The 26603-nt window shown below is 36.8% G+C and overlaps 2 protein-coding genes across 2 annotated transcripts in view; one reads left to right on the top strand and one right to left on the bottom strand.

The window, feature by feature from the left end:
• The window catches only part of LOC134667670 (uncharacterized), a 115764-nt gene that overhangs the window by 37657 nt on the left and 51504 nt on the right, over positions 1-26603 (bottom strand). The gene's annotated exons all lie outside the window — the stretch shown is intronic.
• LOC134666664 (facilitated trehalose transporter Tret1-like) lies at positions 12350-26321 on the top strand. The gene is made up of 7 exons (XM_063523893.1): positions 12350-12517; positions 16919-17054; positions 21595-21823; positions 22159-22315; positions 24266-24655; positions 24934-25220; positions 25581-26321. Exons 1-7 carry the CDS (start codon positions 12452-12454, stop codon positions 25885-25887), a joined length of 1572 nt encoding a protein of 523 aa, XP_063379963.1. The 5' UTR covers positions 12350-12451; the 3' UTR covers positions 25888-26321.

Raw genomic sequence — 26603 nt, 5'->3', positions numbered from 1 at the left:
TATTAAGGCATTACGGGCGACATCTATGCATGCACTGTGAAAGAAACCAATAACTTTTATTAACTGATTAATAACATAGATATCAATGACCACCAGAATACTTCGTGTTTAAAAGTACTTATCATGTGGTCTACTTGTATACTACAATTCCATGGCAACTTCGTCACGGGTGAATTACTTACTTACTAAAGATTAGATTTCCATATTCAGTCTTCTGGCTAAACCACCTTATCGCAGCATTCCATAACAATGTATCCCTCTCAATAACTCATAACACTTTTTAGAGATGCTCGGTGATTCTACTGTTATGATGCGTGTAGTGTGACTCCACGTTGCCTACACGATACGTTGATTTCCTTATCGTATCGCACACGTGAACGATACGCGTGAGTGATGTCATCGAGTGGAGACGTCCGCGTCATATCGCAGCCGCCAGTCTATTACACGATCTACGTCAAAACACTTTCTAATTATGGCTACTTAACCGATATCATAAGTATGGCTATTGAAATATGTATTGTTTTTACCATACCTAATTGTAGTCAAACAAAAATTATGTCTTAGGGGTAGGTAGATTCTGTCAGTAATTAGTTTAATTAATTTACTAATTACAGACATAATATAGGTATACCTCAGCCTATAGTAAGTACAAAGTTTCAGAGCAATCTAGCTAGTCCTTTTAAAATGAGAGCGTAACTACGTTTCTTTGTACGGAGAACTAAGCTTGCTGCGGGCTCTTAAAATAAATAGGTAAGTACCTAAGCAATCATAATCGCAAGAAAAACAATGTTCAAATTGTTTGAACACAAACGATTCACGAGTCTTCAACTCGCCTGAGATAAAATGACACGTGACTAGAGTGTATCTAAATAATGTATAAATAACTGATAATTCACAAGTTTAATTTTGGCTCAACTTTGTTTATTTGTTCATATCACGCGTGGCACGTTTATAAACATTAACCATAACCCCTATTATTTCCTTGGATATTTTTGCACATGTATAATGTATTTTTATATCTACTGTCTTTTTATTGGCTGTGTTATATTTCCGTAGATTCGCACGTGCAACCTCAGACAGCCTTTATGTAAGCTGGAAGATGAATGCGCCTGGGATGCTTGGATCTCGTTATATATACGACTTTTTTCATGTAAATCGAACTAGATTTAGGTCTCACGTTGAAAGGTTATCTGAGGTTAAATTGCAGGGTTAGACCTACTGAGGAAACAGTAGGGATAGGAATAACCTGTATAGCATACCGGAACAAATGTGGTGGAACTGCTAAATAAATCAATAAGCCTACGGCATCAAGCTTCTTAAATGTGTTTGATATGAGCAAATTGCATATTAAGTATTGCTTCTAAACATGTTCAGTACGTAGTTCAGTCATTAATTATTTTTACCTGTATAGATAGTACTTAGATATTTTCAGTAAGCATCGACGGTTCCAAATTATGGAAATATGTACCTACATACGTTGGTAGGTACCGTGTTTTTTAAATTCTTGACACAAGGAATGATATTGTCCTTTTATCAATTGTTATCAATATAAGTAAAAATATGTTGTAAACCATAACAATTCCGCAAAAACAAGAATATGTTAAGTAAACACAGTGGGTGCACTATTAACGTATTATCTACTTACCTTTTATATAATCTGTCTGTAACTACCTTCCTACTTTCCAACCAAATCAATCTAGCTACCTACCAACAATGTTTTAAGGAATTGTGGATAAATTATAAAACACCAATGAGTTGGTACCTAATTAAGTAGGTACCTATGACGTATTAAAATACCTACCTACCTAATACCTAATGATTACCTATCTTATTACAAGTTCTTGTTTACATTGTTACTGTTTGCATGTAATCAAATCTTTTTGTTATATTTTGAACACTTTCCGGTTTATGATTTAGCTGAGCATAGGTACCTTAGCAAAGCTTAGAGCATCTATCGGAGCTGCGGTAACAATGTACCTACATATAATAATGCTATGTTACGGTATAAAAAATACCATCAATGGTCTACCGATGAAAAGGCTGGACTGACGTAGGTAGTCAACTAGTCATAGATAGAAGGGCATTTTCACTTAAAAATGTATGACTATTTACTTTTTGGGTATCGATATAAAAAGAAAAAAATGTATCCGAAACAATGTCTGTCACACACAATTTGTATGGTAAACTGTGGACACTTTTTTTCTTTGTCTAATTTAATAGTACTCGTGATTCTGCGTCTACATATCCCTACATAACCATAATTGCTGGTTTTTCAATAAAAAGTAAATGTGGTACCATTTACTTTTTTCTAAAAACCCCCAGAAACTCTGTAACAAAACAACACATACTGGATGAACACTCGTTACGATCGTCTTGATACTTAGTTGAAGGACCATACTACACCTTCTTATGAAGATATCTTACATTATAGGTACTTGTTAAATCCTGGAATAAGTATTACACACGAAGATAAATTAGGTATTCACTTAAGCGATTACTTATTGGTGAGTTAGGGTTCGCTTAAGCTAAGATTGAATTTACTTTTCACGACGACTCATCGCTTTTACTAACCGATCACGTTGCGCGGCATGCGTGCGCGCATGTGCTGTCTGGCCTGTCTGTGATTACTTCCCAAAATATACGTACCTACTTACCCACCTTATATAAGGGTCACGTGTTAGTTGTGATGTAGATACGCGTTCCTTGTTCACAAATATAATAACGAGGAATTTTCAGCGTAACTCAGTGCAGTGGTGGAGTAAAATGTCCAAAGCTCTAGGTTGCGGAAGCAACAGGGCCATAAAGATAAGAGAAAAAGAGCAAGTAAACTAAATATCCTATCGTTTAATGCTTCCTATAGGTACGTAACGACGTAACGATTTATTCCAATCTAATTCCAAGCAAATTCTGTAAACGCCCACACACTTGCTTTTACGCGAAGCAATAAGTACGTTTCCAATATAATGTTCAATAATTACTTTGTACTTTTTATAAGTAGGTGTACTCGACAAAATCAGATCCATGAAAAATCTCTTACTGTAGGTACCTACGGTCGGTCAAGCCGTTTAGTGATTGTTTATCGTATTACAGTGTTATTGTATAAAATTTTAATTGGGCTTTTCTTCAGATTTACCGTCCTTTCAGAGCTTTAAGGTTCCAACACGTGCATATGCATGTGTATATTGTGTGTATGTGTGTGTGTTCTATGCAGCGGTGGTACCTACTGTACTTTACGTCATACTTACTTATATTTGCCCCGTATCAAAAACTGAACATTCTCTAGCTCATGTACATGTAATCTATTCGGAGTATTTAGGTCTTCAAAGTAATACAATCAGCACGTGGGCTATAAATAACGTGCACATTTATTTAGATGCCTGCTTCAATTTAGAACGTTATGTATTAAGTATGTAAGTTTCTGAGTGAAAGTAAGTCTTTAAAAATACTTTAGCCGGTGGGTAAAATGGCAAAACGTTGTTCCGAGCCGGTGGAGGACACGTGAGCAGTAACCACGTGCAGGACATCCGGCGATGCCCGGCTCGCAGCCACAGTGTAATGAAACTAATGAAAAAGAAGTATTTCTATGTGTTGTGTAGCTAGCCTAGTTGTGGAAGTCGGGACCCTATCTCTGTCGTAGGTAAGCTGTGATGGGTCATGCTCGTCTTTTGTAAGTGAACCCGCTGTGGTATTCATTCAAGACATTCCATATAGAGGGCAATGAGTATGAGGGGTAAAGATATTTGATAATACATATGTATAAGTTTAGATGTGTGTTATAATCAACTTTGTAACCCAAAAGCTTTGCATAGTAATTAATCTTGTCGAGGCAGAGGTGTAGGGTTGGAGCCAGTGTAGCTTTATTTGATGTTCATAAGCGCATTTTTTTTTTCATTGTAATATGCCTACTTGAATAAACTATTTTTTATCTTATTTTTATCTTTATGCATACCCACTTGCCAAGAGCATGTCGGAATATGTTCTGTGTAGTATTTTCCTCGCGTTTAAAAACTTTACCCCCTTGTAAAACAAATATGTAACTATTATTTTTGGTTTCTATTTTACCACTTCTGCGGTGTGATCAATATGTAAAGGTATTAAGTACCCATGCCAAATTGCAGCTTTCTAGTACTTACTGTATTAGCGACCACCGAGTTACCCGCGAATGGACAGACGGGCAGACAAACAGACAGAGGGACATGGCGAAACTAGAAGGGTTCCTAGTTGAATAGTAGTTGGAACCCTCAAAAGGGAGGTGAATTTAGGAGATAGCACACGTGAAGCGTGGACAAGTCTTCGAGTAGCTCAGTGGGTATGCATTTTTGCAGTATATGCACTAGCAATATTCTACAATCACGAAAATCTGTGTAATTCAAATCTACGATCGATTTAGGTACTACTTTGAACCAGAAAAACATAAAGGTACGTTAGTCAGCTGAAAAAAGTTATTTATTTCAACTTTTTCTTTCAGACGATGTTTGTCCGTTCGTTATTTATAATCTTCTGAGAAGTTAGGAGATGTAATTTTTTAAAATACCTAGTTATTACATGAAAGGCATAAGGCGGTCACGTTTTACAGACAACTGAACGCAAACAAGCACCTCACGTGTCGCGCGTTCCCCGAAATTGTGTTAAGTCACATTATTATTCATGAACTCATCGCTTCACACTTGAGACGTATGTACTTATTACAATTGGTAAACTTGATGTGATATTTATGAGGTGCAGACTAAACGTTTTGATTAACATAAAACTGTCCGTCCGTCGTGTCTGTCCTACGACAATTTCTGAAGTCTACTTAGCCAAGTATAACAAGCCCATGTAGCTCCGCTTTACGCGGTGACTGTCACTTTAGTAAATCTAAATAAATTGGCAATATTATTGTACGTAACTTGATATGTTCAGGAAAGGATAAATCGGCGATTATATGCATTTGAATATCTAGTTCACGGATTTCTACGTGAGCTAAGAACTTACAGCTTTGTTTCTACACTTACCATACCTCTGTACCGGCACAACGTTTTGTCTGTAATTCCAGCCTTTACAATGTATGCACTATAAGCCCTTCTGTACGATTGCAGCCGACACACAGCGTTGTATGCAAATTCAACCATTCCAACGCGGAAGAACCTCAAGCCAATGCAACACATGGCTCGCCACGTGACAATTGTAATCATTTTTTTTTCCTTTTTATCTACAATTGGCTATTTTAGCCATGATCAGATGTTCTGTCTTTTTTGAGGGTTTGAGAGGTATTGCATTAAATACTCTCTCTTGACTTTGATAGTATTTATCTTCTAGTGCCTTTGGTCTAGCCGCTGTATTTGCCAACTTTTCAGCCTACTCGGATTGTCATTGGTGTTTACCAAGTCCTTTGCAAGTACGTTTATATGTTTTTTTAGTCGTTCTTTGTATTTCACACTATACCTGTTAACTTCTTCTTTGATTGTTGGAATCTTTAGGTATTCATGTATCTCTGTATTCTTTGCAAACCATGGTGCACATGTTACAGCCTTAGGACATTATTCTGAAACCTTTGCAGAACATTGAGGTTTGAGTTACTTATGCTCATTGTTTTATTTTTTACTTACTTATTTAAATTTTATTGTACTAAGGAAAACCTTAACGTATATATGTACAAAAGGTGAACTTAATGGCGTATGGCATTCTCTACCAGCCTCCTCCACAGATATATTTTTTTATCCACGCGGGATTGTCAGCATTGGAATGCGTTGTTTGGGATATCCTCTATAAAATATGGGCACTATCATTCAAAATCATCGCTTAAAGGTCAAGACAATAAGCTAACACAACAGTTGCATGAAATTACTTTGTCTCTTTCGTGGATAAACTGCAACTTTCTTATCAGTTTTTGAAGAATAAAGACTCTTCTTTACTAGTGTTGAAAAAATAATTCCCAGTAGTTATACCGCTAACTCACTTTGGTAGTAACTAGAGGAAATTTTAATTCTCAGTCGTTACCACCAGCCCAGCAATACCAGCATATCGCAACATATATATATTAGCTACTAACAAAAGATGAATATAGAGTGGATTACGTTTTCAATCGACAGCCGTTTAGTAGGTAAATTGTTCTAAAGCCGAACAAACTTTTTTTATATAATTAGTCTTTACGAGCTGGTGTGGTGCAAAAATATGTATATTTTGGGTGAACCATCTTTTTTCACCAAGCTTCAAATTTCACCTTAAAATCCCTCGTTACGCCCATATTTTTGTTTACTTCTCGTCCAAGTCGTCCAACAAGCTAACATTGACGATGTAGTGTATTTTTATCGCATTTTAAATGAACATTTTACTCTGTTATCGGACACCGATATCAAGCAGACTGATACGGAGACACACTGAAGATAGAACAGTAAATATTAGTGTCTCGTTATTTATCAAGTGTGGACCCTCAAAATTTTAAAATTAGTTATTCAACAAGGTTAACCCGACAAAGAGCTGAAAACGAGCATCCTGTTATTCGCTCGTAAACAATTTTGACAAACTGGTAGTCAATTGCATACACGTGAGAGTGTCAGTGGGCGGGGCCTTTGATTCGGGAGCACGTGGACGTGGCACGTGATGCGTACGCGCATGGCTATCGACCTTGTTTGCTATCTATTCACAAAACATTTCCTCTTCAATGTGGACCAGTTCTTAGTATAGCTCGACCTAGAAATTCTTTACGACTGTGAACAACTGGAAGTCCGACTTATACCGGCCCAACTGTGGTTAGTATAAGCCTAAGCTTTGAAAAGTGCTGCACATCAGCGTAGTTGGTTGGTTTATCTTCAACTGTGTACTTTAGTATAAAAATGATTTAAATTACCATTTGTAATAAACATTTACGTATTAGACAAGGTCTTAATGATGACTAATAAGTGTGACTTTCATTTGTCGGTGAGATATTTCTCTTTCTACGCGAAAGTATATTACAAATTACACTTTATATGTCGAAAACGTCTACTGGAAAGTCCACCGGATAGGGAGTAGCTTCTGCCAATATTTTAAATAGGTACCTAAATATTCAAGATGTTTAGAAAGAAAAAGTAGTAGGTAGGAGACAATCGATAGAAAGCGCCAATTGAATGTTAAATAAATCTATGGAAATAGTCACGTGGAAATAGCATCTGAGGTCATCCCTATACATATTTTCTTTAATTTAGCGTTTGCAAAATACCAATGACATGAAATGGGTTTCCTTAATGTAGATATTGTAGGTGTCTGAGTTTAAAAGTAGAAAGTCAAACCTTCCTAAAACCATAAGAGTCAAGCTCAACACATGTATATGTTAGATGAGCTAAGATTGAGGTCATATTAAAATAGGCACCGCTCTCTCGGTATCGTTGTAACAGTCTTCAGCAGTTTACAAGTAAGTATTATATTTTGTATTTGCTTGCACTAACTGCCATACCATCCATACGGATTATGTATACGGCCTAATCTGTTCATACACGCCCTGCCCCTGGAATATACTATGACTTGCTATGACATATTATACTATAAAATACATACTTATATCATTTAACTTACCAACGCACAATAGACTTTTAGACCATAATTATATTAATTATTTTACATTAAAACGCGTTGCGTCTTTTGTAATTTTGGATACAAATAGAGCACAGTCACCGATTTTACTAAAAAATGCCTTTTAAAAAATAAGTAGGTATGTTACGAAAAAAAAAATACTTTTTAAAAAACATTAAATAATATAAATGTATTATGCAAATAAGTTCATATCGACGTGGCTAAAATCTTTGAACATTTAACTTGAGTCTGTGCGGAAAGAGAAGAGTTGTGGAATGTACCTATGGGGCCCAATACATTCCACGACTTTTCTCTTTCCGATCAGACACTACTCGGGGGCATTTTCTTCGCGATTTAAACTCGAGGGTACGATTTTTTTTCATACATGAAACTATAGATATTAATGAATGCTTGATCAAGCTTGATGAATGAATGGCACTGTTGCCGCTTTAAATTCGTCCTCGTATATGCCATCTGTCGACGAGTAGCTAAATTAACACAAACGTACCTACTCGTCGTGAACGTCATTTCCACTGTGGAGAGAGTCAAGTAACCGGTTATTTTAGTCTACGCTATTGCCGTTAGATGTCGTAAAAAATAAAATTACAATTTTTATTTTATTATTTAACTGATTGTTTGAAAAAAATATTATCTTAAATAAAGGCTTGCTACACGGTCGCCGACAAGCCCCCAGACCGCGTGGCCTTGGCCGGTCCCGGACCGTGTAGACAGTTGTTACCAACAAAATTTGACCAAAACTGACCAAGGACAGACCAAGGTCAGACGGTTAGAAGGCTTGTCGGCGACCGTGTAGCAAGCCTATTACCTACGATGCGGTAACCTAATAATATGTCGGCAATATCTAGTAATATGGCCGGGCTAACTAAGCGAGTACTACATATTCCATTACACAGGTTTGAGTAATTATTCCTTTACAATTACTTCAATAACCTACGTCATATTAATTACAAGCAGTTTATAAGAATACCTTTAATGACCAATTCTTAGAATCTTCATTTAACTACGATAAAACTAAAACTGCATACTTAACCAAATCAATCATCAGAACTGGAACTTGCGTAACACATTGTCGTTCTAATTGTCATCGTTTTTTAATTGTATTAATTAATTTTTCATCTTCGGATGGTAATTAGGTCGGAGCACCAGTAGCCGGCAGTCACCGCGCGACAACCGTGACCACCGCCGCGAGCGGCCCGGGAAACAACGTGATTTAAAAAAAAACGTAAAACCAGTACATAAAATAAAGTGAATCTTTTAAAACCTTGTGACAGAGCAGATTAAATAGAAAGGTTAGGAGCTCTTGACACATTTTAACAAAAATACTAAGCTTCCTTTTACTTACAGGTCAAACTTTTTAAATTATTTATATATACACAGGTACTTAACAATAATGGTAAATCTAATCGAACCAACCTTTATCGTTAAGTTAGTGTGATATTCAAAATTACTAATATAAAATAAGAAATGTGACTGTCGGTTGTAAAAACCTACAAATCTACATCCGCATGCCGACCACTTATAATTAGCATCTGAAGGTGACAATTTAATTAAAACAATAAAAAAACGATGAGCTTTCCTGTTCTGATTTCGATATCATAATACGAGTACCTATACCTAATTGAGAATTCTTATTTTAGGTCTAGTATTGGTAGGTGATTTTTTGTAACTTATATACCTATCATATTAGAGAAACAGAGGAGTCATCCTTACTCATGCTTAACATAATAAACAATCCATGTTAAGGTGTGTGTGTGTATGAGTATGTGTGTGAAGGTGCGTTGCATACCTATATGTATTGTGTATGTATTTATCTATATATATTTTTTCCACACCCGCTTAAGAAAATAGCCTTCCTAAGCGGGCTCAAACAGGCAATCTTTCTCTAATCTTTCTTTAATCAGTGTGCATTTTATGCTCTAGTCTAGAGTGTAATTTGATGCAAATTTTGAGTTATTTCTTTATGTTAGCTAGTAAATTTGATTAAGGAAGAGCGGTGCCTCTTAACACGGGTATTTGTTAATAAAAAGAGGCGCCAACACATACAACTGTATAAGTATGTAATTCTAAAACCGAATAAACATTTTTTTCATTTTCGATATTGTATGATAAATACCTATTTAAAAGCAATATTTTGCATTAGGTACATTAAATTTGTAATGTTTTCAAGCGTATATTTTTTCCGCGCGTAGTAATAATTTCACCCCACTGTATTATACCTACTGATGTACACTCGGTAGCATTGTTTGTCTCCCTGAAACAACGCTACGCTCAAGATTCCACTACATGAACCTACGCTTGTGCGTGATTTTTTTCCTTTAGTTTGCTTACGACTCAATAATATAAGCAGGACAGATAGGTAAGTAAACTACAAGATTGTATAATGAATAACAATTTTGAGCTTAATAATTAGGATTGTGTTGACCAATACATATAAAACCAGCAAAATAGTTTTTCCTGTATAAAAATTTTAATTGTGCTTCAATTGGCGCCATCGTTATATACCTAATGCTACCGGTCATAATTAATGGTTTTTTAATGAACCGAAGAGGACATACGAAACCTTTTATTTTAATGCTAAGGTGCTCGGCGTGGCTCCAATAGCCTTGTATTTTTATATTTTATTAGTAAACTTATGTATTCTTGTTATTTTATTCTTGATTGTACATACGAACATGCCGTACATCTCACTTGTTATAAAAATACATATCAATGCTTGTTATATGGATAAGTAAGATTAATACGAGTAAATAACCTAAGGAGTAAATGAATATAACTGTCGCTTAAAATCCCTTAGCCTTTATTAGGGGATTCTCATGTTGATCTACTTTTATTTATGTTTTGGTAAAATCCGAACTTATAAGCAAGCTTTTTAAAGTACCTACCTATATGAATAGTTACCTATTTACTTACTTACTAACTTAACTACCTATGCAATACCTATACTTAATAAAAAGTATAGGTATTGCATAGGTAACATATTCTGATTTTTGTCTTATTGCTCATAACTGGATGCTGTTAAGCAATAATGTGTCAACCCACATTAATTTTTCAATAAGATGTCAACTCTGAAAATTGAAGCTTAAAGTTGACATTCTATTGCAAAATGGATGTGGGATGACACATTATTGCTTAACAGCATCCAACTGTCATTAAGTGCATGGCCTACCTCAACTGGCTATCATTAAGACGTAATAATCACTTGTGGTATTTATACATTTTTTGTTAATGGCTGTAGACACAAAATCAATTAAAACCTATTTTAAACCGGCTCTTCAAAAATTACTGAATGTATGATAACGAATTATTAAACAAATTAAGAATTTTTTTTTAAGTTGAGTAACAATAGGCTTAAATGTTAGTACATACTTACATAGGTACATACTTTTTTTCATATTTAATGTAGGTATGAATAATGTTAAAATTACCAAAAAACCTGTATTTACCATGTTGTTGAATTACGAAGGCACACAGCACAGAGTTTATGTTAGATTTACGCTAAATGTAATTTTGCCTAAAATATAAATGTTAGAATTTTTCCAATTTTTTACTCTAAAACATCTTGTAACATTAAAAATATTAAAATTGTAAACTCGAAAAGAATTATCGCTTTCATAACCATCGTAAAGTCTAGATACATTTACCTCCCTAGTTTGTTTTGATACCTCTAATATTTACGCACTAGAATAACAGTGCATTTTCAGTATTTACTTTGCTTTAGATACCTATCTAATCCCTTGCTGTAGGCACAGATTATACAGGATGATTCAGGAGACGTGAGCAGGACTAACACTGCGCATTTCGTAAATTATAAGCAACTGTTTCCTATCAGTATTAGTGAGGATAACGTTAATTTTCTAGTCGTGGTGAAAAAAAAAGTTATTAATTTATTTACGACATGGATGGTCACCCTAACATTAGAATACTAAACTATCGATATTCTGTGTCAAATTGAATGTCATCACTGTCATCACGGTCTGGTTACTTTTGAAAACTCGTATCTCACTCAGGTTTGACATTTTATTTTCTTCGTAAAAGAGGTTTTATGTTTATTAATTAGGTCTTGTAGGGTGACCATGATTGTAGGGAATTAAATTTGTCCTCACCAAAAAGTAAAAAAATAGGAAAAAGTGTAGTTGTTTCACCTAAATACGACGGTGATCGATCAATTATCAGTTACTGAGTGTGCAGGATTAGTCCTGCTCACGTCTCATGAATCAACCTGTATAATAGTTCATAGGCTGTAGGTACTAATACTAATACTTCAGTTAAAGGGGCTTCTCAGAATATTATTTTATTGTTAAGTATCTATCCTATGTCACTGAACGAGTTAATAGATATGTTGTATTACGAATATCTAATTTCCGGTCTATCCATCAATCATTTACCATATTATGATATATTATTATCAGCAGGTACTAAAAGAGTTATGCACGACTTCCACCAACCGGGCGAACCCAGAGCGCATCTTACTACAAGATTCTAATACAGTATGTAGTTACTTTCCGATCGGACGTCGCAGACGGGAATATCTACCATTTAAATATGGAATTATGTTATGGAAAAATAAAGTCATAAAATAATTTAACAGGTTTGACCGAGAACCACAAAGACGCTCGATTAAAAATCAGTATTAAATTAATAAGACAACACTCCTTTAAATTAATGACATAAGTATTTTCAAATGTGTCAGAAGTGCCCGCCTTAATTTTGTTAAACAAGTATTACAAATATAGCCTAGATTGCTGTAATTGTTCGGTAAACTTGTCGAGTGTGCATTAAAAGCCTATTATGTTTAATACCTATGGTTTACTTGCACATAGAATAAGTTAAACAAGTCAGACGTTGTTGAAAGTGTGTAAGAGTTGGTGTGAAGTGTCCCAATCGTTGGTACAGCGAAAAAATGACACAAACACAGATACGGGAAAACAAAGCTCCGATCAGCAGGACGAGAATCGTCGGTTCACAGGTGTGTATGTAGATGTACTTATAAAATATTATTTTTATCATAATTTAAAACGTTTGATTTTTATTAATATTTAGTTAATTAAATTCCGTAGGTTTAATGTAACATGTTGATCGTGCATAAAACGTTTTACATTTTTGCGAATCGAATATGAATGGATGGAAAATGAAATAATAATCTACCAAGTACGTATGATAATACCTAATAACCTAAAAAGCAAAAAAACGGCTATTGAAATGATGGTACTTTCGACAGGGAGGGTGTTGATGGGATCGTTTTCAGAATCAGTTTCTTTGATATTAGTATTTTTTAACATTCCTTACAAATTATTTCAATAGCTCGGATAGGTTACCGCAAAAAAGTAATAGAAAAAGGCGCAAATTTTTGAACATTTGTGGGTTGCGTCAATAAATATAATTTAGAACTTAACACGACATTAAAACACCTTGTTCTACTTTCTAGTTACAACTGTTTTGTGATGACTATTATTTTTTTATGGAAGGTTTAAAAAAAACATCTCGTAGAGAGAAGGGAATAGGAAGAGGTTGAGAACAGTTTGCTCTTTTTTTTGTAAAGACCAATAGAACCAAATATAATAGACGGACCTATCAGCTATAAGAAACTTTCCATAAATAAAATTTGGCAAACGTTTTAACAGCGACCGACCGTGTGGTGCAACTGAGGGCCTACCGCGAACCACGTTCGAAGTGTTGCCTCCCTGTCAACCTTACGGACAAATTTACAAGTGCGATAAAGAGGCAACACGTAGAACGTGGTTCGCGGTAAGCCCTCTGAGCCGAAATCATCAAATAATAATCAAACAATTCTATTTATTGCCATTTTCATATATGTATTGTGATCTCTCTTTCGATCCTAATGGGTTAAAAACATGTCCCAGAGTCTAGTTCCTATTGTGCTACCAATTCCCCATGTACGGCAGTAACAAAAAGGAAAATTTGAAAAATGCATGGAAATTTTAGGACACTTTATTTCTCCTATAAGAATTAAAAGGGCTCGTGATCCTGACTAGAAATAATACAAAAGTGGCAAAAAATTTAAGAAACGCTCAAATACAATATTAGTAGTAGTACCAAGTAGAGTTTGTTCGGAAAGAGAAGAGTCGTGGAATGTTTGGGGCCCAATACATTCCACGACTCTTCTCTTTACGAACTGACTCTAGTAATCATTTTATTGTACACAACACAGGAAATTTTTATATATTTCCTAGTTTTAAATGGAAGCCGTTTATAGTTAGCCTTCCAATTAGGAACCTTGGCTTGGCCTATAGTTATTGCGAACTTATTATTTAAATTAATGGTTATATAAAAAACAAGATTCCGCAGTTTATAGCTTTGGGTTCATTTGTAAATTGATTATGCTTAAAATTTTTGGTGGGTGATCTATATTCTATTGAATATTTAAACATTTAACCTATCAATAGACGTTTGATCTTGTTTCCTACAACAAATATAAAACTAGTCCGACTAAACTAGTTTTATCCAAAATATATACATAAATACTCGTATATGCGCAGCATAATACTTATATAAGAATTATCTTAAGTTATTTTACATTTAGGTAAAGCGCGTTTGCTACGTTACCACTAACTGCAAAAGAAGGAGCAAAAACAACATTTATATTATTAATTTGTTCAAGAGATTAAAAACGTTATTTTACCATAACTTACCTATCCTATAGTAACGGACATTTTTTCCAGTGCGTCAGGGCATTTTTTTTTTAATATTTAAAAATGTGCAAGTCAAAGCAGGTACTTAACCACAGAACGTTCTTTTGCCTGTTTTGGAAAGGTATTAACTAAATACCTATTTATTAGACGACGAGTACCGATAATCAAGACAAGACAATCATGTGAATTGCATCCATCAGCCTCCTGAGACGTATTTCCTCCACTTACCTTTATTTGTCTAATAGGCATAAATGGGTTAATAGTACAATCTACAAGGGCCATTTATAGATGTGAAATGGTAGAAGGCCCAGAGGTCAATGCTCCATCAATTCCGTTCAATTTAGCATTGTATTGACAGATGATGCCTACCACTCTTGCCTAATAAAACATTAGTTTTACCTTCAAAGCGACTTAATTTGCGTACTATATCAATCATAGCATATTGAAAACAAAGCAGGGGCCGATTTTTGAATTTTGACCGCTCGATTTCGTGTATTTCGTTCAATACTATCTCCACTAGGTACTAATAGAGGCATTCAAATTCTACTAATAGAATTGAAAACGAGTAGTCAATACCACTCGATTCCAAATTTCTATCGCTCGTAAGTTTATAATTAGCATTTCGCCGTTTTCCATCGATTTTTTGAGTGACGAAATATATAGAGCGATCGATTCAAAAATCGCCCGCCAGACTTCTCATGAACAAAACAATCAGGATCATGATTAGGAACAAAACGAGGGAAACGTAGGACATAAGTAATATAATTTCAATACCAGGTAAAAAAAAAGCAATTACATTCTTTACCTACACATTCACTGCTGAGCTACGGTCGTAGCGCTACGTCGTAGCCGATAACATGTGTTTCCCGGTATGTAGCGGAAATGCTTCGAAGAGGCAAAACGACAACGTGTCGTGATTACCGCTGAATGGGTTGCAATGCAACACTTGCAACTCATCCGGATAACTAGGTTTGCCAAAAAGAGTCTAAAGACAAATTTAATGTTAAGATAAGTAGGTACGATGAGATCACAGACTTGTAAAAAGTAAACGAATCCACGAGGTCATTAGCCAAACTTGTAAATGTTGTTAACTTAACTAGTTTTAAAATCGGTTATTGAATAATAAAAAGTCGTAAATCTGTGTTGTGTAAAAAATGGCCGCAACTTTGGTCACTAGCCGTTCGTAGGCCTTTCCTTACGTATGACATACATACTCGTACATAAATCTAAAATGTATATTCTACACAAATGACACTTACCTATACTATATACTATATTATTTATCAAATTATCATACATCAGATTATATTTTTCCACATCATCTATTCGAAAAAGGGCTTTTTCTTCCCCGCTAGGAGGGATTAAAGTGGCACTTTTCTTCCCTGCCAGGAGGGATCAAAGTTGAACTTTTCTGTTCTAGGACACGATTTTTTCTTTCTTGCAAACTATTTTTTTCGTCAAATAATACATATTTTAGAACATAACAATTTCCTCATAGTTGATGTGAAAAGCAGTATGTGTCAATGTACGCCCTTGACGGAAATATATCATTTTGATCCCTTGTAACACAAACTACTATAATTGCTTTTCATATAGACAAAGAAAAACAAAAAAGGTACATACATTGTTTCTTACAAAAATAATATAAAGCGATGCGTATAAAATACGCAAAACTACAAGAATAATTATTTCAGACTTGTCACACATGCTTCCGTAAACAGATAAAAAAATAAGTAATTAAAATTAAATAATTCATATATTTAAGTAAGTTTCCCTTTACCTATTAAATTGCTGGTTTATGTATTTGTAACTTCCCTAATTAGGGCAAAGAAGCCCTTGATCTGACAACCAGTTGACGAACCGGTCGCGAGTTTGTCCATTGCCTTGGATCTATCATTTGACCTCTAATAGATATTAATCAATCGGTTTTCTGTTTGATGCAAACCAATTGTTGTGTAATTTAATCATAATCAAACATTTAGGTACTGTTAATAGGTTCATCAGAGCCGAAAAGAAAGTTTAATATTACCTCATTGAGCTCATCGTCCTTATATCTCGTAGAGAAATATGATATTAATAGGTTAATCACCTATCAATCGGTCGTCGGTCTTTATACTCTTTTAATTACGCTTCAAAATACAATGAATGCCGCCTTTTTATTTAAACAAGGATTTAGGTTACATCGCTCAAGAAGTATAAGGAACTAGTCATGCAGACTTGGCAGTTGTTCGCTCTAAAAGCATTTGAGTGTAAGTAATGTATAAACTTTAAAATTTGTAGTTTGTTTACGCGCCGAATTGTTATTTGTTTAATGCTCATCGGATTTGGATCTTAGAACATCGATTACTATCTAGAATTTTGGAATACTATACACAGGATAGGTACTTTTATTCTGAATGTCACCACTAGTAGCGTAAATAGGGTAGTTTTTAGGGTTCCGTACCCTAAGGGTAAAATCGGGACTCCTATTACTAAAACTCCTCTGTCCGTCTGTCTGTCTGTCACAAGGCTGTATCTCATGGACCGTGATAGCTAGACGGTTAAAATTTTCACAGACGATGTATTTCTGATGCCGCTGTAACAACAAATACTAAAAACAGTATAAGATTAATATTTAAGTGGGGCTCCCAACAAACGTGATTATTTTGCCGTTTTTTACGTAATGTTACGGAACCTTTAGCCGGTTTTTTATTGTGAACATAATAATTGTATTCCAGGTGTTAGCATGCCTGGCGCTGGACCTGCTGCTGGTGGGGCTCGGCATGTCCATCAGCTTCGTGACGATGGTCCTGCCTGAAGTACTGGACGCCAAGGAGGGGCTCTCTATCAACGAGAAACAAGCCTCGTGGTTTGGTAAGACTCTACCTCTACTCTACCTATTCAACTCGTTTTTAGCGAAATAATATTTAAAAGTGATTTTTGTTGAGATCTCATCTCAAGACTCTTTAAGGACTACTTACGTTAAACCGGGCCGTGTCCGGGCCGGAGCTACCGGCGCTTACTTTTCTACGACGTGATAGGCGATCACGTGATGCTTTCCATAGAAAACGATGCACCGGAAGCTCCGGTTTGGACACGGCCCGGTCTAACGTGAGTCATCCTTTATTCTGCTATATCTATACGCCAACTAAATAAATACCTTTATAAAGTTCTGACGAACACACAAGTTTTCTCTCCTGTAGACAATAGTTAACAGCGTGTGGGCATGTAGTTAATGAGTTTATTACTTATACTTATTATATAAGTTATTATCCAAATAAAACGAGTACCTTTTGTATGCGTATAAGGGTTAAAAAAGAATTTAACTTTTGAGTATGTCTACAGGAAAGACGTGAACACTGTTTTGCGTATGACCCATAAACTTGTAACCACGATTATGTACGAACAGACCAGGAAGGAAGGCCAGCATTGTTGCGCCTACAATTTCCATAACGCCAAGGCAAAAGTGGAAATAATTTCCACTGTGGAATGCAGTCTAACTTTAAGCGGTATCCAGACGGGACTGATTTGATCGAAAATGAAATTGGCGTCAATCTCCAATTTTATTAGATTTATGGTGATATTAGAGCCCTAGGTGATATTAGGGCGTCACAAATTGGTATTCTTGCGTCCGCACTTCATCTTATCGGTAATATCGGTCATTATCGGCGGTTGAATCTGGCGACCCAAATTGGCGTTTGCGTCCGCACGTCCTGATTCAATGGGGCAATTTAATCAGATTGGCGAATAATTGATTAATCTGGATATGCCTTAACTTGAAGCAAAGAACCTGATATAATAATTGCGACCATCGACAAAAATATCGCCTAACGCAAACGAATACTGAACCGCAAACTAATCCAGATTATCCATTGATTAGGTAACTTGAGTCCTATATTATGTTTGAGTGCGCAAAGTATTCTTGGGTGTCAGCTTTCTTCCGGCAGGGAAGCCATGTCAGTGTCTTCTACGCTTGGCCTGGTTCGGACAGACCTCGAATATCTAATGAAACCAAACGCCACTGTATCCAGAGATGATATGATTTCAAACCTTGATATCTTTAGTTCAAATTACATAATACCGTAAAACGGGGTGAGTTGGGACAAATCCGATATTCAAACTTAAATAAAAGTTTATTCTTATATGTGGCACGTTGATTTATATACTTGAAAAATGTTCCAGCGTTATACTTTAGTTTTTCAATGATAACATGTCGTTTCAATTCATAGATTCAACGATCAACACAAAATAGTAGTGAAATCCCAGCTCACCCCGTAGTCGGGGTTAGGTGGGATAGTAATTGAGTGAGATAGGACAATTGCTAAAATTGACACAACATTACAATAGCTTGATTTCTCAAGAGAATAAAGTATTTACGTAACAATGTGATAACTCAGGTCTAAAAATATCATCTGACCCTCCTACCATCCCTCCTCACCCAATTCAAAACCCAACTGTCTTCGTAATCCCTACTCGCCCCATTTTGCGGTACCTATTTACCTACAATGAATTATTTAGTTAGGTAAGATAGGTAAGTATTTAAATACCTAATTAGGTAGTAACTTTTCTTACAAAGTCCTACACTTCCAATAATCAAACTCTACTTCTTTAGGGTCGGTTTCACCAAACCGTCTGTTACCGTTAAAACGTTCACTATTTTTTGTATGCTAAGTTTCATAGTTCAATGCTCACGTAGTCGTCGTGTACCTAGTGACGTTGATCAGTCTGTCAAATGCGGTGGGTGCGACTGGGCTATTATATACCTAAGTTGGAAACCATGTAGATAGGTATTACTTTTCTACTTGTTTATACGCCATTTAAAATAATTAGTGGCAGAGTGTGACAGTTAAGTAAAAAGATAAAGCATATTGTCTGGAGCACTGACTGCCCGTGCCCGTGGCCTATAGGTCAATACTCTTTTAATTGATAACTGAGATATATTTTTGCTAAATGCTACGTAAGATTTGCACTCTCTGACTGTCAGTAAACCTAGCTAGTGCATTTAATGTCGATCGTATTGATGGTAAATGCCCACAGACCACCTCAACTACTAGATGGAGCATATAAGACAATCGATGTCACCGCACATAAGCGCTCCCATACAAATTTAGTATGGAAGCGCGATCGCTTATTTTAGTTGTGCCCACAATAACAACCAGTAATTTAATAATATACTGTACAATAATTAAGGTTTGCCTGTGTACCTAGGCAGTATAAAATGATGTATCTAGCTCGAATCGTAGCAATTTATAAACTCTTCATAATACGGTTTCTGTGTAGTCCGTGTAAATGTCGGCGGCAGATCGTAAAATCGGGCATATCGAGATATTCCTAGGCATATCATGAAACGCCGCCATTTCATGATCTGACTAAGATTTGCCCAGGCATATCACGACCTGCCTTATAAAAGAGGCGGCAGATCGATCAGAGCATTGGCATTCGTTGATATTCCTAGCTTCATACCGGGCGTATCGTAAAATAACCTCGTGAGGATTGCACGATATGGCTGGTATTCGCTAGGCATATCATGAAATGCCGGCGTTTCATGATTTGCCTAGGAATATCATTCTGTGAGGTTTGCACGATATGGCTGGTGTTCGCTAGGCATATCATGAAATGCCGGCATTTCATGATCTGCCTAGGAATCTACCCTGAAACCAATAGGATCTGCCCTGTGAGGTTTGCACGATATGGCTGGTATTCGCTAGGCATATCATGAAAAGCCGGCGTTTCATGATCTGCCTAGGAATATCACCCTGTGAGGTTTGCACGATATGGCTGGTGTTCGCTAGGCATATCATGAAATGCCGGCGTTTCATGATCTGCCTAGGAATATCACCCCTTGTTGCAAAACGACGCGGTTTTGGAATGAGATGCAATGCAAATTCACAACATTCAGGATCGAGCATAAATATCTATACTCGCCGGTAATAAACGGTACAACACGATTAAATAACCAAAGGATATCACGCACTGGACTGACCTGGTACTGCAGCAATGGCGGAATCCTCTCGATGCCACTAGTTCTTTTTTTACGTTCAGCACCTTCTCCTCTTTCACACGCCGGCCGGCGGTACGTTAAACAGTCTTAGGCCTTTTGTCACGCACGATATATCACTAAAACACTTAGTTTTGGAGGCTTAATACATATAATGTGATTTAAATCGATAGCGGTCGATCCGCATGCCGCGGCGTCTCGCTAGTTCTCTTTTTCGCCAACAGAGGCGCTGCTGAGGCTCATCCTGAGCGTGCCGCCCGAGAGTTTTGGACGATCCTATTGGCTAAAATGTCAATATTGTATCGTTGTGAAGTGCGTTTTGGCTTTGCATCGATAAACGGTAGAAGCGCGCAGAAATTTGATTAATTACTTAAAAACTAAACATTAAGATCGGAACACCTCTTGAGGCTTGCACGATATGGCTGGTGTTCGCTAGGCAGATCATGAAATGCCGGCGTTTCATGATTTACCTAGGAAAATCACCCAGTGAGGTTTACACGATATGGCTGGTGTTCGCTAGGCATATCATGAAATGCCGGTGTTTCATGATCTGCCTAGGAATATCACCACTTGAGGCTTGCACGATATGGCTGGTGTTCGCTAGGCAGATCATGAAATGCCGGCGTTTCATGATCTGCCTAGGAAAATCTACCCCGTGAGGTTTGCACGATATGGCTGGTGTTCGCTAGGCATATCATGAAATGCCGGCGTTTCATGATCTGCCTCTTAGGAATATCACCCCTTCAGGTTTACACGATATGGCTGGAGTTCGCTAGGCATATCATGAAATGCCGGCGTTTCATGATCTGCCTAGGAATATCACCCCTTGAGGTTTGCACGATATGGCTGGTGTTCGCTAGGAAGATCATGAAATGCCGGCGTTTCATGATCTGCCTAGGAATATCACACCCTACTTATTAGATATGCCTAAACGTAGCCAGGCAAATCGTCAAACGTTGAGGTTTGAACGATATGACTGGTAGTCGTTAGTCAGATCATGAAATGGCGGTGTTTCATGATATGCCTAGGAATATCTCGATATGCCCGATTTTACGATCTGCCGCCGACATAAATAAAAACTTGATCTAGCTTATATTTAATTACACAAACGGGTCTACCGCGATATAATTTCATTGTTTTTACCTTTAATTCCGACGTTAAATATGTGTACAAAAAGCGAGAGTTTAAGGTGTTATATTGATCTAGCTTGTTTACAATACCTAATTGATAGTGAAAATGAATAGTTTTCCTTTCCATCCTATTTCGATGCGTGCATAAAACGTTACGAATGAAACCATTTAAAGGAGACAAGAAAAAACTGTCTACTTACACTAGTACACAAATTTTAGATGACCCGTGTAATCTCTCTATTAAACTAAAAAATATTATAAATACATATTATTCTAAATCTTTCAGGTGGAATGGCGTTCCTCTGCCAGCCGCTCGGGAGTATATTCTCCGGGCCGCTCCTTGACTATTTCGGACGAAAAAAGGCCCTGTTCCTGGTTAACATACCTCACCTGATCGCGTGGCTGCTCATGTACTACGCCTGGGATGTGCCCTCGTTGTTTATCGCGAATGCCTTGTTGGGTATCGGTACGGGCATCATGGAAGCTCCGTCCATTACATACGTCGGTGAAGTTAGGTGAGAGACAAATACCTACTTTTTCTAAAAACCATTTATGTAGCTTATTTATTTTTTTGCCATTCACGCGTGTATCAATAGTTGGGTCCACACAAAGCGAACATACGCGCGAGGCAAATTCCTCGCGCGCAAAACGGCCAGTGTAGACATGCCTCGGGCACGCCGCCTCTCTTTCTCTCTCTGCGAGGCTGTGTGTGGACCCGGCTAATATTCACGTGTTTAATAATGTTGTTCGACACGCCAAGTACTAAAGATAACTTGTGTATATGAGCACTTTTTTGTCATAATGAATAATATTCTAGCAAACATTTCAACATAAAAAAAAATATTTGCAGCGACTCGTCAGTAAGGGGGATCCTGACGACGCTGACCAACAGTTTCACGTCGACCGGCATGTTTCTGTCCTACCTCCTTGGCACAGTGCTGCCGTGGCGGCAGGCGGCGCTCGTGTCGCTCGCTGTACCACTTACCACCATGCTGGTAGTGCTGTTTGTAAGTGTACCTACTGTAAATCCAATCAGTAAAGGGGCCCATAGATAACCAGTTCGCCAGACGAAATCGGCCAGTCAGTTGTTCGGAACTGTCTTCTTTTGCGATTACCTGACAGGCTGATATCGTTCAGCGAACTGGTAATCTGTGGGCTCCTTAAGAGGGATCCTGTCAACGCTGATGATTAACAGAACGGAAATTATGAACAGTTTCATATTAACCAATATGTTCCCGTCCTACCAGGCCGCGTAGCCAAGATGCCGATCGCTTACGCTCCGTAGCGATCGAAACGCAACTGTCACTGTCGCACTAATATAGAAGAGTGATAGAGAGACATAATGCTTTTCGTTGTCGAAGCGATAGCGATTGTAACCTTGGCTAGGCCGGCTGTTTGGTACGATGATGCTGCCGTGGCGCCCGTGGCGGCAGGCGGCGCTCGTGTAGCTCGCTGTGGCTGTACCACTGACAACAACGCTGGTCGTGCTGTTTCTAAGTATACTGTAGATGTCAGTAAGAATGATCCTGACGACGAATAAGTACTTACTTTACTCTTTGATGACAACTTATTTCTGCAGAAAATTTTCTCAACCCGAAACACTATATAATTGAGTAGGTAGTTATTGTATACTTACAACCATTGACATAGATATCTCAGGACTGGCCTTACGGGCAATAATCATGAGGCATGACAGGGGCCAGTACAGCGGTGTGACACCGCTACAACGCGATTGGTTGATGAGTTAGCATCACGCGCGCGATTGGTTGACCAGTTCGCATCACGCGCGTTATTGGTCGCAACTAGTTGCGTTAGACTGCACGATTGGCTCGAATTCGTGCGTCACACCGCTAAATTAGTACCATTTTTAGTGCCCGTAAGGCCAGTCCATAGATATATACGTTAATGCTTACAACTGTTTTTAACAAAAAAGGGGCTAAAGAAAAATAATATCTTCTATTTATTTATAAGAAAAAAAAATTTTTACAAAAATCGAAGATGTTTATTCTATTACTTAGTTTTATACATACATACATAATATGTAAAATTGAATAAATAAATTATCCTTACTCAAAAACTTAGATTTTTTTAACTTGAAGATGCGCGTGATATTACTAATTGAGAGCATTACGGAATTAATCACCTGACCTCGTCTGATTACCTTGATTTATTAATCAATCACGTAAATAACTCAGTGTCACATTGCATTACACGATAAAGAATATATTAACTATGATAGTAAAAGTAGTAAGGTGCGTTGGGGTGATTGCGAAAGCGGATAGTTTTGAAAATTGCTAATTGTACTAAGTTTTGAAAATTGCTAACAGTTCGCGCGAACACACTAGTTTTCTCTTCTGTGGGCAATAGTTAACAGCTTGTGGGTATGTAAGTAATGATTTTATCATAGTTCTCTAAATAAAAGGAGGACCTTTTCACGTGGATAAGGGTTAAATAAGAAAATTAACCATTATAGCCCTTAACTCTAGTGTATGTCTACAGGAAAGACGTAACACAGTTTTCTGTTTGACCCAAATGTTGGTTAGCATAGTTAGAAATACAATGACAATTTAACCATTACAAAATAATTCAGCCCGCAACACAGTACATATACGGGATACGAGATTTTTGAAGTAACTGTCAACACTTGTTAGCAGTTACTATTAAAAAGTTCGTATCAATTAAATGTCATGTCATCTTATGCCTCTTGTTGGCAGTAAATTGCTGCTCGGTAAATTCAAAATTAATTACGGGTTCATAATTAAGTGAAACTTCAAAAAACTTCTTAATTAATGATTAGACGGATTAATTATATATCTGGTTTAATTTATTGCCCGTATTGGATTTACACAAATACACACTGTATAATAGCAGTAGGTACTAGGTACCTAATTCAATACAAAGCATACTTATACTTATTAAAATTTGGAATGAATGATTATGAAGTTGTTGTTTTCTAGGTACCCGAGACTCCGATATGGCTGCTTTCCAAGGGGAGGCAGAAAGAGGCCCTGCGTTCGCTCTGTCAGCTGCGAGGATGGTGCGAGCCAGAAGACGTCAAGGAAGAATTCGACCAGCTCCTCAAATACAACGACGCTATCCACCAATGTGTCATATGCCTTAAAGAAAACAAAACTGCCCTTCCGTGCGAACACATGACGGCGCCACTCATTAAGAGGATTGTACTTAAATACAAGCACGTTTTTCTTGTGAAAGAAACTCTGAGACCGTTCGCTCTAGTGATGGCATATTTCCTATTCTACCTGTTTAGCGGACTCATGCCAATCAGGCCGAATATGATTAATTTCTGCAAGGCCCTAGGAATGAAGTACGAGACGAAAACTATAGTGGTGAGTCTTTAGTTTAAGTACCTATAGCCACTTATGACTGCTGGTTCTAAATTATTGGTTTCTACTATTATGTAATCAAAAATTTATTTTATTTAAAATTTCATAAACCTTAAAATGGAATCCCTTATTAACGAATTATTTTTTACATCGACACCGCTATGTCTACTAAGTTACATTTTGTACAACAATTCCTTAGAAAATGTTAATTACTACTATGATAATTTCTGATTCAATAATTATCTGCGATTATTATTAACAAATATATCATTTATTTCCAGGTTCTAGTCGGCGCAGTATTCATTGTCATGAACTTGCTATCAGCAGTAATAGTAAAATTAATTGGCAAACGCAAGCTGGTCATCGGCTCCCTGTCGGCAACAGCTCTTTGCAGCCTCTTCATCAGCATATACGCGGGGACGAACCTGCCTCGCGACCTCTTCTCCTATGAGCCTCACACGTTCCCCGAACCGACGGACACTCTCCCAGTGGTGCTCTTCATGATGCTAGTGTGTTTCACCAGTCTGGGAATACCTTGGGTGGTGCTGTCTGAAGTATTTCCATTCAGGTATATATTTCGTACTATTTAGCGTCACTATTTGATTATCAATCAAGTATTTGTTATATTTGATTGTAAGGATGTAGTAGTTGGGATTATAATATTACCTATTTTACCAATAGTGTTTGGGGTTTGGCTCCAGAAAATTATGTTTTTATCATAAGACAATCCAGTCCCGTAAAACTTAAACACATGTGTGGCAATAATTGCATTTAAATGTACCCTGATCAGTGATCATACTGATCATGCATACTTACACGTTTTTGAAGGATTTTTAATGAGCTTTTATTGTATTTGAAAAGCATAATGGATATGTAGAAATTATTGTTTATTATCAAGTTTTATTTATTGATTTGTATTGATTTTCAGGAGCCGCGGGATGGCGACGGGCGTGGCAGCAGCGTTGAGTTACGTCTTGCTCTTCGTTGCAACTAAGACCAACTACAACATAGAGTCAGCATTTCATCTCAGTGGGGCATTTACGATTTATGCCATATTTGGCTTCGTTGGTAGTATGTATCTATATTTCTACCTACCAGAAACAGAAAACAAAACACTGGTAGAAATAGAAGCCTTTTACAAGGGAAATCGAAAGATTTTCGCCGATGACTTTTTGATCAATGCTTTCAAAAAGAAGTCAAGTAATGATGCTAATGCTCCTATGCTAGTCAATTGAATATGTACAAAATTTTAGGGTAATAATTGAAATTTCAGGATAATTATATGTTAACCATCATGTGTAAAATGTCGATATGATAAAATAAAATGTTTCGATTGAGTTATTATGTAGTGTGTTGTAATGTAAGGTTGACCGTGATCAGAGCGAGTGGTGTTTTTTATTTGCACCTTTGTTTTAATGCACGAAACACATTTTTAGAGCACCGTACAAAACTTTGTTCACGGTGCTCTTATTTATCAAACTACTCAATGTTACGCTGTCCTTTGTCATCCCGGTAGATCTTACATATTATGAATGGGTTATTAATATGTATGTATTTTTATACTGGCTATTAGGCCCATCTTTTATGTAATCAAAGCTGAGTTAATTAAAACCCTGAGCTATGAAACGTTGTTTTATTGGGAAAGAGATTGTATTGATCCACTACCAGGTTAAACTGGACATATTTTGGTTAACTAAGGACCTCTATTACGACTCTGGAGATAAGTTCATAATAAAATAGGTAAATACATAAGTAAATAGAATTTTGTTTTATTTTTATTTACCTTTAGAATTGGTGAATAACAAACCTGGATACTTACTAGTTAGATTTATTTACACCGACGAAACATTACTGCTCACCTTGTTATGTTTTTATTTTTATAGCTCCGGCTTTTCTAGGCACATAGCCATAAAAAGCATTTCATAACTTAAGCGCATGCGAATAAAACGTG

This window comes from Cydia fagiglandana, chromosome 1 (assembly GCF_963556715.1).
Source record: "Cydia fagiglandana chromosome 1, ilCydFagi1.1, whole genome shotgun sequence".
Lineage (NCBI taxonomy): Eukaryota > Metazoa > Arthropoda > Insecta > Lepidoptera > Tortricidae > Cydia > Cydia fagiglandana.
Note: the sequence above shows the minus strand (reverse complement) of the source record. Positions and strands in the feature narration are given on the sequence as shown.